The sequence below is a fragment of the Carlito syrichta genome, unplaced genomic scaffold (assembly GCF_000164805.1).
Source record: "Carlito syrichta isolate Samal-C Ts95f unplaced genomic scaffold, Tarsius_syrichta-2.0.1 Scaffold311852, whole genome shotgun sequence".
NCBI lineage: Eukaryota > Metazoa > Chordata > Mammalia > Primates > Tarsiidae > Carlito > Carlito syrichta.
Window position 1 is genome coordinate 553,945 of NW_007255948.1, and position 11,579 is coordinate 565,523.

The following is an 11,579-nucleotide window of genomic DNA, read 5'->3' on the forward strand; positions in this document are numbered from 1 at the left end:
AAAAAAAAAAAACAAAAAAAAAAACTTAGTCATTGTAATATTCATCTTCAGAAGTCTGATTTGGATTTTTCAAAATGTCTTTTATATTTCTACTTAATACGTTCAGTCTTTTCTATAACTTCTTGAACATATGGGACACAATCATAGTATTTATTTATTTATTGAGTTGGGGTCTTACTCTGTTGGCCAGGCCTGGAGGGCAGTGGCATAATCACAGTTCATTGAAGCCTTGATCTCCTGGGCCCAGGTGATTCTTCCACCTCAGTTTCCTGAGTAGCTAGGACTATAGGCAAGTGCCATGACTCCCAGCTAATTAAAAAAAATTTTTTTGTAGAGATGAAGTCTCGCTATGTTGCCTAGACTGGTCTCAAACTCCTGGGCTAAGCGATCTTCCCACCTCAGTCTCCTAAAGTGCCAGGATTACAGGCATGAGCCACTGTACCTGGGCAATAACTATTTTAATATCCTTGTTTAAAGCCGGGTGCGGTGGCTCATGCCTATAATCCCAGAACTAAGGGAGGCAGAGGTGAGAGGATTGCCTGAGCCCAGGGGTTCAAGACCAGCCTGGACAACATGGCAAGATCTCATCTCTACAATAAAATAAAACGAAAATTAGCCGGGCTTGGTGGTGCATGCCTGTGGTTCCAGTTACTTGGAAGGCTGAAGTGGAAGGATCACCTGAGCCCAGAATGTCGAAGCTGCCGTGGCCGTGAGCATGCCACTGCCCTCCAGCATGGGCAACAGAATGAGACTCTGACTCAAAAAAAAAAAAAAAGAAAATCCCTATTTACCAGTTATTTCTGGATCAGTTTTAATTGATTGATGATTTATGTTTTCTCTCATTATAGTATTGATTTTCCTGCTTCTTTGCATGTCGGCTTTTTTTGTTGCTGTTTGTTTGTTTTCCCTTTTGGGGTCAGTGTTTCACTCTTTCACCCAGACTGGAGTGCAGTGACACAATCATGGCTTACTGTAACTTTGAACTTCTGGGTTCAGGTGATCCTCCTTCCTCAGCATCTTAAATAGCTGGGACTGTAGGTGCATGCCATCGTGATTGGCTAATTTTTTATTTTTATTTTTATAGAGATGAAGTCTTGCTATGTTACCCTGACTGGTCTCGAACTCCTGGCCTCACTCCCCCAAAGTGCTGAGATTACAGGTGTGAGCTACCATGCCAAGCCCCATATATGGTTATTTTTTATTGGGTGCCAAACATTGTAAATTATAGCTAGCAGGGTGCTGGATATTTTTGCATCACTATAGGTATTCTTGAACTTTGTTCTGGGATGTGGTCGAATTATTTGAAAACAGTTTGACCCTTTTGAGTTTTGTTTTTAAGCTTTGTCATGTGAGTCCAGGGATATATTTAGTCTGGGGTTAATTTTTCCATACTGCTGAGACAAGACTTTTATTAGTATTCTAACTGCCTTGTGAATTATGAAGTTTTCCAGTCTGACTTTTTGGAATAGGCACTATACCTAGTCCATGTGAACTTGGGTACTATTCCCTGTAATTCTTTTGGGTAGTTTTTTTCCTGACCTTGAGTAGTTTCTTCACAAACTTGACGTAATCGGTACTCAGTTGAATACTTGAGAGAATCTTCAGATCTTCAGAGTTCTGTCACTGTGTAGTTCTTTTCCAGACTCCCAGCTACATCTCTTCAACTCAGAAAGACTGCTGGTCTGTACCTATATTTCCCCTTCCTATATAATGGCCTAGAAACTTTCTCCATACAATAAGCTAGGGTAATCATAGGACTCACTTTACTTGATTTTCATCTTTTAGGGATTACTGTTTTTTCATTACCTGATATCTGGTGTCTTTAATGCCATTGTTTCATGTATTTCTTTTTCTTTAATTTTTATTATAAAGATATGGGGTACAATTCAGGGTTAGGTATATAAACATTGATCATGCAGGTACCCTTGTTGATGAGGCATGCCCCTCCCTCCCCTAGCAGTTTCCCTCAACTGCCAATCCTACCTCACCCCCGACAGTTTCCCACTAATGCCAATCACTTTCTTATAGCATTATAATTTGTTCAAGGTCCATGTATGAGTGAGAACATATGGATTTCTGTCTGTTTTTTCCAGTTGTTTCAGGTAGAAGGATAAATCTGTTCCCAGTTACTCTGTCTTGACTGGAAACAGAAGTCCACCATGTTTTTGTTTTGCATTCACCTACCTGTCTACTTCTTATTTTACAAGACTGTTCTCAGGCTTTACTAATTCTGGGAAACCTTCTCTGATACTTACTTCCCCAGGTTGGGCCCAAGATAGTCCCTAAATATTTGCACAATACTGTAAACTCCATTATTGTATTTTCGATCTGAGAAATGATGCTTTTCCCCCCCCTAAATTTAGCACTTCTAAATATATCCTTAGTCTTGTCTCCTTGCATCTTTAGTTGCTGTGTCACTGCTGTTTCTTCCTTTTTATCTAGAAATATCAAGGGGTGTCCACACTTATTTTCTTTTCTTTATTCACTTGTATTTAATCCTTAGCCCTATGGAATTTGGATTTTCACTGAAGCTATTCTTGCTGGAGTCACCAGTAACGTCACAGTTGCCTATTGCAATATATTCTTTTTAGTCTTTATTTGATCAGACCTCACTACATTATTTCATAATGGTTGTAGAAGTTTCTTCAATCTTGTTATATATACTTTCCCAGTTCTTTTCCTCCTTTCTAATCACTCCTTCTTAGTGAGTTTTGTTGGTCATTTCATCAGCTCACATCATAAGCCTTGGTATTCACAAATGTTCTATTTTTTAGCTTCTACTTCTTTTATATGCACGTTCTTCTTGTAGTTCTTTCACTCCCATGGCTTCATGGGAGCTTGAATCCAAGTTTTGGGAGCTTGAATTCAAGTCAGTTTCTATTTGGATTTCCTAGAGGTACTTTAGATTCAGTATGTCTAAAACATAATTTGCCTGTAATTTCCTAAAAGTTACTCCTCTGTAGTCTTAATTTTTGATACTTCTATAGTCAGTCCTTACTCAGGCTAGAAACATAGGTATCATTTTAGACTCTTTTCTCCAATCCCCAGATCTATTCCAGCTTCACAAATACTAGATGCTTAATATTCCCGCAGGGGGAATTTTCAGTAATGGTGGCAAAGTGAAGTGGTCTCCTGAACCTTCCCACAGATAATAATTGTAAAATCTATAAAAAATATATTCAAAGAAACTGGAAAGGATCCAAAAGCAGATAGAAACTAGAGGAGAGTTTACTTTTGTAAAATGATAACTGGGAGTGATAAGAATTGTGAATTTGCAGCTTAAAAAATTTTTTGTCTAAGGGCATTTGGCAACTCCTACAGCAGAGGGAAGTGATAGTGGAAAACCCCAGCCTTGCCTTTTAATGGTGGCATAGAATGGAGTTCATGATATAAAAATACCTTGAAAGTAAGAAAACCAGCCGAGTATGGTGGCTCAAACCTGTAATCCCAGCACTTTGGGATGCCAAGGTAAGGGGATTGCCTGAGCCCACGGGTTCAAGAACAGCCTGGGCAGCTTGACAAGACCTCATCTCTACAATAAATTAAAAAATTAGCCGGGAGTGGTAGCACGCATCTGTAGTTCCGGCTACTTGAAAGGCTGAGGTGGAAGAATTGCCTGAGACCACTGGGATGGCCGTGAGCATGCCACAGCACTCCAGCCTGTGCGAGGAGTGAGACTGCAACTCAAAAAAAAAAAGAAAGAAAGAAAGAAAAGAAAACCACAGAAGAGGGTGAACCCCATAACCTGACTATAAACTCTGCTAGAATCCCTGGCTGGACCTCTAGACTATACCTCCATGAGGTCTGGTGAAAAAGCAGGCAGAAATTAGAGAGGCAGAGTTGTATCTTTGAAAGACAGAATCTATACCAGGTGAATCTGCAACTTTTTTAACTGAATGCATTCCCTAATTATGGGGAGTCAGGTGGCAGAAAGTCTTATGGATGTGAGGTATCAGAGGACAGAATCTAAGACTGAAAAATTCAGGAAGAATCTCCAGAAGCAAAGAAAGCATGGTGAGAACAAGCCCAAATCTGAGTATAATCTTTGGCCAGATTCATGGCCAATCATCATTTATACAGACATACCTGCAAGGGACCATGGTAAAAAAGATGCTGTAAGAGTTACAGAAAGATATCCGTAATTGAATACTGCAGGAAATGCAAAGTCTACAATTTAAGTCCAGCTAAGTTATTTTGCCTGCTAGGAAAAAAAAAAGCAAACCAAAAAAGCCAATAATCCTAAGGAAAACACAGTAGAATTTATAGTCACTACATGACATGCAAAGGAACAAGAAGAGTAATCCATACTCAAAGAAAAGAGGCAATCAATAGAAACTGACTCCAAGTAGACTCAGATGTTGGAGTAAGTAGTCAAAGATTTCAAAGTAGCTATTGTATGTATGTTCAGAGAATTAAAGGAAACTATTTTTAATGAGTGAGCAGATAAGGAATTTCACAAATGAAATGGAAATGATATTAAAAACGAGAAAATAGAAACAAGAAAACTTCCATTATGGCAGCAAGAAGAGATTGGTAATTTTCTTGTAAAAAAAAAAACAGGTATAAAACTGGGGCAAAATTGTCAAAAGTAAATATTTCATGGCAGACATGGAGATATAATATTATAGAGATACAATAAAGGCAGAAACAAGTTGAGAATAATTCTTAAAAATCTGATAATGCTTTGCATAAGTACAGAGGAAATCTGTGGTCTTTTTTTTGGGATATTTTCCATCTGTCCCTACCTTCATTACGCCAGCTCTGGTGATAAGAATTGCAGTTTTTTGTTTTGTTTTGTTTTTGAGTTGGAGTCTCACTCTGTCACCCAGACTGGAGTGCAGTGGCACACTCCCGGCCACTGCAGCCTCGTCCTGCTGGGCTCCGGCAATCCTTCCGCTACCACGCCTGGCTAATTTTTGATTTATTGTGGAGATGAGGTCTTGCCAAGTTGCCCAGGCAGGTCTCGAACCTGCAGGCTCAGACCATTCACTCACCTCAGCCTCCCAAAGCACGAATTACAGGCTGAGCCACCGAGCCCAGCTAAGAATGGCAGTTTTATCAGCATGTGACTGAACATGAAAACAAGCAACTTTTCTGCTAGAGGAGGTAGTCTTGCTGTGGGATAGAGGGTGAAAACTCACAGCTTTGCCAATTAAAAGTGACAAATTTGGTTGGGAATGAATGGAGAGAATCCACATTTTTGCTAACCCCAGGTTGCAATGCTTGTTGGAGGGAGTGGTGTACCTGCCAGAAACTTAATGGGAAGATCCCGAAAATAAGAGAGCCATAGAAGAGCTAAGATAAGCTCTTTACATATTTCTGGCTGACTGGGAAACTACCTGCATGTGCAGGAGGGACTCCAAGGGAATCTGATAAAAAGTTAAAATTAAGGGAGACTTGCAAACTGGCTGCAACTTAGAGTGTATTCCTCAAGCACCACACAGATGGATTGGCAGAGAGCAAAGTTTTATATCCTCAAGGTTGATGAGCAACTTCTGCCCAAATCATTGGCTGACTTCCAAACTATGCAGGTATAGGGATACTCCCCTGGAAACCAGGCTAAAATACAAACAAGAGTTTTTTAAAAACTGAGCAGAGACATCAGTGGTAACATACTGTGGGGACGTCAGATTCTGTCATTTAAGCACAGAGTAGTTACTAAAAATAGCAGCGCATCAGAAAAAAAAAAAGCAGAATCTAGCGTTACTACCATGTATTCTCTAAAATGTCCAATTTCAACCAGATATTATGAGACTTGTAAGGAATGAGTTGGGAAAGTGTGACCCATTCTCAGGGGGAAAAAACAGTTAACAGAAAGGATTTCTCAGTGGACCCAGCTGTTAGATTTAGCTGACAAGGACTTCAAAGCAGATGTTAAAAATATGCTTAAAAAATTAAACTATGTTCAAAGACTTAAAGGAAAATGAGATGACAGTTACTTAACAAATAGGAAAGTGACTTTAACTACTTTTATTCAGCATTGTACTGGAGGTCTGCCAAAGTGATAATACAAGAAAAATAAATGAAAGAAATGTAGATTGGAAATAAAGATGCAAAACTACCTTATTCATAGATGATAAGATTATGAAAATTCTAAGGAATTTATGTAAAAGCTACTGGAACTATTAAGTGAGTTTAGCAAGACTACAGGATATAAGGTCAATATACAAAAATCATTTGTGTCTGTATATTAGCAATGAATAGTTGAGGATGGAAATTTTATTATATATTTATTTTAGAGATGAAGTCTAGCTTCTGGGCTCAAACAGTTCTCCTGTCTCATCCTTCCAAGTAACTAGGACTTCTGGTGCATGCCACCCCACCCAGCTTAAAGTTTTAAAAAATGTATATTAACATCCAAAAACATGAAATACTTAGGGATACACTTAACAAAATATGTGTAAGAACTATATATTGAAAACTACAGTCCAAGTAGAGTGCCTCATACCATAAATCCCAACATTCTTTCTTTTTTTTTTTCAGTTGGAATTCTCACTCTGTCGCCCAGGCTGGAGTGCAGTGGCACACTCACAGCCACCCCAGCGTCAACGTGCTGGGCTCCAGTGATCCTTTTGCCTCATCCTTCCAAGTAACTGGAACTACAGGCATGCACTACCATGCCTGACTAATTTCTGATTTATTGTAAAGACGAGGTCTTGCCAAGTTGCCTGGACTGGTCTCAAACCTGTGGGTTCAGGCAATCCACTTGCCTCGGCCTCCCAGAGTGCTGGGATTACAGGCTGAGCCACCGAGCCAAGCTAATCCCAGCATTTTTGATGGCCAGCATTTTTGATGGGAGGTTCCCTTGAGGCTGGGAGTTCAAGACCAGTCTGGGCATCATAGCATGACCCACTACAAAAAATAAAAATAAAAAAATTATCCAGGTGTGATGGAATATACCTGCAGTCCAAGTTACTTGGGAGGCTGAGGCAGGAAGATCTCTTGAGCCCAGGAATTCGAGGCTACAGTAAGCTATGATTGTACTACAGGAAAAAACTTTTGACTTGGTAAAAATTTCTTAGATGTGTCACTAAAAGCATGAACTAAATGAAAAAAAGATAAGTTAGAACTCATCAAAGTTATAAATATTTGCTAACAAAAACTAAACTAAGAAAATAAAAAATCAGCCAGGTACGGTAGCTCATGCCTGTAGTCTCAATACTTTGGGAATCCACCTAAATAATAAATTAATTAATTAAATGAAAAAGGAAGCTATAGGCTAGGAAAACATATTTGCAAATTACACATCTGACAAAGTACTTGTTTATAGGATATATAAAGAGTTCTTATAATTCAGTTTGAAAGCTAAAATAATCCATTTTTTTTTTAATGGGCAAGAGATTTGAACAGATAGTCAACCAAAGAAGGTATGCAGATATCTAATAAACTCATGAAAAGATGTTCAACATCATTAATCATTAGGAAAATGTAAATTAAAACCACAATAAGACACCACTACATACCTCTAGAAAGGCTAAAATTAAAAAAATCTCCACACCAAATTCTGGCACAGTTATAGGATAAATAGAATGCTCACTCTGGTGGTAGTACTGTATAATGTCACAACAACTTTAGAAAACTGTTTGGTAGGGTTTTTTTAGGTTAAAGGTACACCTTCCACATGATTAGACATTCTAGTGGTAAGTATTTACCTAAGAGAAATAAAAGGGCATGTTCATATAAAGACTCATAGACGTATGATTATAGTAGTTCAATTTGTAATAACCAAAACTGGAATCAACCCAATTGTTTTTCACTCTTTCTTTCTTTTTTTTTTGAGTTGGAATCTCACTTGGTCGCCCAGGCTGGAGTGTGCAGTGTCATGCTCATGGCCACCCCGGCGTCAACCTGCTGGGCCCTGACGATCCTTCCGCCTCAGCCTTCCAAGTAGCCTGAATTACAGGTGCTACCACACCCAGCTAATTTTTTGATTTATTGTAGAGATGAAGTCTGGCCAAGTTGTCCACTTTTCAATAGGTGAATGAATAAGTGAATTGTGGTATAGTCATATAGTAGAACACTACTTAGCAATAATAAGAAATGAATTATTGATATGTACAACATAGATGAATAGCAAAATAATTTTGCTGAGGAAATAAGTCAATTCTCCAAAAAGAATACATACTGTATGATCTCATTTATATAAAATTCTAGAACATGCAAATTAATCTATAGTGATAAGAAGTAGAGAATGGTTGTTTAGGGAACGGGTGGGGAGAAGAATGCATTACAAAGGAGCATGAAAACTCTTTGGAAGTGATGAATATGTTCATTATCTTGATTGTGTTGATGGTTTCATAGGTGTATGCATATATCAAGATGTATCAAATTGTATACTTTAAATATGTTCCATTTATCGTATGTCAGTTATACTTTAGTAAAGCTGTAAAAGCAGGATGGGGGGAACAAAGATTTGAATAAACTTTATCAAAGAAAAAAAGGACTGGCCAATAAGCACATGAAAATACCTTAAATATTGTAAGTCATCAGGAGATTCTAATGAAATCACAGTGAAATATCACTTCATAACCACTAGAATGACAAAAAATACCAAGTGTTGGTGAAGTTGTAGAGCATCTGGAACTCTCATACGTTGCTAGAAGAATTGCAAAATGGTGCAGCTACTTTGGATAAGAGTTCATAGTTTCTTGTAGAGTTAAGCATAAACTTTTATATAACCAGCAATCTCTCTAAGTATTTGCTCAAGATAAATTAAAACGTGCTTCAGAAACATTTGTATTCAAATATTCATAGTAACTTTATTTATAATAGCTGGGAACAAAAACAACCTAAATCTCTATCAGTAGATGAATACAAGACAAATTTTTGTAAATCTCTACAATGGAATACTACTTAGTGATAAAAAAGAATGTATTTTTTTACTACTGATATACATAATACCATGAATAAGTCTCAAAAACATTGTGTTGAGTGAAAGCAACCAGAAACAAAAGTAGCATGTATATGATTACTTTTATATGAAATACAAGAAAACCCAAATTAATTTGTGACAGAACATATCAGTGGTTGCCTGAGCCTGGAGGTAGAGGCAGGGAGTTATTGCAAAGGGACATGGATTAACTTTGGGGACTGATAGAAATGTTCTTCCTCTTAATTGTGGTTGCATGGGTGTATACGTTTATCAAAGCATTGGCCTTATATACTTGAAATGTGTTCAGTTTATTTTATGCACTTCAACTAGTTTGAATTTTAAAAATCTATTCTGTCATCATTGTTTAGCCACTCATGATTTCCCATTTGCATGAATGGCAAATGAGGAATTCCTAAGTGGTGTTCCTGCTATTACCTTACTTCTTCAAACCAATACACTAAGAAGTAACCTGTAAAGCAGAAACCTGACCATGTCACTTTCCTGCATACAAACCTTAAATGGCTTACTATTACCTAGTTCTTTGAAATAACATATAATGCTTTCTTTGTCAGGTCCTTGCCTGTCATTCCAGCTCATCTTCCATTACTTCTGCCTCTCACTCTGCTTATGGCTCTCAGTTCCCGACACAGATCATGTTCATTTTATTTCTTGTGCCTGTACTCATTCTCTCCCCTCAACCTTTTGTCTAGTATATAACTTTATCCTCTACAATTCAACTCAGGACTCTTCTCTTCAAGGAAGCCTTTTTCTTTAAAAACAAAACAAATAATAACAATAATTTTTATCTACACTCTCCCTTTCTTCAAGAGAGAGGGTTCAAGTACTTTCAGGTAGTGTTTTTTTTTTTTTGGGTTCATCATAATTTTTATAGTTATATTTGACATTTTGGCTTGTTAGGCTTTCAGTTCTCTCTCTTCCACTGTTGAGCACAAATATTAGTTTTATTTATATTTTGGATCCACAAGACCTGTTTCATAATAGGTGCTCACGAAATATTTGTAAAAAGATTGAATAGAATTGTTAAGAAAAGAAAACAAAAGTATACATCGTACAGTCATTACTATTTTGTTTTCTTTTTCCAGCACATCAAGAATACAGAAAATTACTATTTCATGTTAAACAAAACTCTTTGTATAGAAAAAAACTGAGAAGATTTATAGCAACATTTTTTTTTTTTTTGAGTTGGAGTCTCACTCGGTCGCCCAGACTGGAGTGCAGTGGCTGCTCCCGGCCACCACCACAGCCTCGACCTGCTGGGCTCCGGCGATCCTTCCGCCTCAACCTTCCAAGTAACTAGAACTACAGGCGCGCGCTACCACACCCAGCTAATTTTTTTGATTTATTGTAGAGATGAGGTCTCGCCAAGTTGCCCAGGCGAGTCTCAAACCCGCGAGCTCAGGCAATCCACTCACCTCAGCCTCCCAAAACGTTGGCATTACAGGCTGAGCCACCGAGCCCGGCTTATAGCAACATTTTTAACATCATTTTTCTTTGAGTGATGAGATTAGTTTCTGTAATATTTTGACACTTTTGCATTTTCAAGAAAACATTTAATGCACTATCATTTCATGAGACATAACATGAAAAACTGTATAATTTTTTGCCTGCTCAAATAAATTTTTGTACTTCTTCAGGTCCATGAGGCAGTTACAATTTCCAGTCTCTTAACCACAGACCTGACTTCAGAGATGTCTGGTTGGCCAAAGAATGTATCAGTGCAACCTGAAGCATCAGAGGATCCCACTACTACACCCAGCACTCAGCAAGCAAAAGGTTCTGGGAAAATGCAGATTGCTACTCCTCTGCAGGTGGCTCCCTCCTACAGTTACACTACCCTCACCCCACCGGCCTCTTTCCAGAGCACCTCAGCACCATATCCAGGTAAGGCCCTTTGCTCTTGCCCTCAGAGATAGAAGGGGAAAGTGGAACATTTGATCAGTGCTTCCTTTTAGAGGAAAGAAGGGAAGGAGGCATGACTTGAATACTATATGTTAGAAAAAAAAATAACCCTGTCAATGCCCCTGCCTCAGGACTCTAGGTCCCTTCCTCATCAGACCCCAGCCTGTGGAATTTTATAAAGTTTATTTTCCTAGAGCCATGTTCCACTGTGACTTAAAGCACAAGATGCAATTAATGTTCTAGGAATCAAACAAACAGAGGCTACTGAGAAGGAAGACTTAGATCAATGCTCTTGTTTGCCTTTTGAATGGCTAGTTGTAAGTCAGATATTGTCTCATTTTTATAACATCTTCATTTTTTTTTTTTTTTTGACTTGGAGTCTCACTCTGTTGCCCAGACTGGAGTGCAGTGGCCTCCTGGCCACTGCAGCCTCGACCCGCTGGGCTCCGGTGATCCTTCTGCCTCAGCTTTCCAAGTAGCTGGAACTACAGGTGTGCGCTACCACGCCTGGCTCATTTTTTGATTTATCGTAGAGATGAGGTCTCGCTGCCCAGGCGGGTCTCGAACCCGCGGGCTCAGGCCATCCACTCACCTCAGCTTCCCAAAGGCGCGGGATTACAGGCTGAGCCACCGAGCCCGGCTAAACATCTACTTCTTAAAACAGTTAATCTATGGTAAATTTGGTTTCATGGACAAATAATTCTATTAAGAAACAAAACAAGCCAGGCTTGGTGGCTCAGCCTGTAATCCCGCGCCTTTGGGAGGCTGAGGTGAGTGGATTACCTGA

General features: G+C 38.7%; 1 protein-coding gene across 2 annotated transcripts in view; it reads left to right on the top strand.

Annotated features, from left to right (window-relative positions):
- The window catches only part of KIAA0319L (KIAA0319 like), a 122,332-nt gene that overhangs the window by 69,424 nt on the left and 41,329 nt on the right, over nucleotides 1–11,579 (top strand). For both annotated transcript variants that reach the window (XM_008069195.2, XM_008069196.2), the window contains exon 4: nucleotides 10,528–10,774. In XM_008069195.2, coding sequence (XP_008067386.1) covers nucleotides 10,528–10,774 — 247 coding nt within the window. The remainder of the gene's footprint in view (nucleotides 1–10,527; nucleotides 10,775–11,579) is intronic.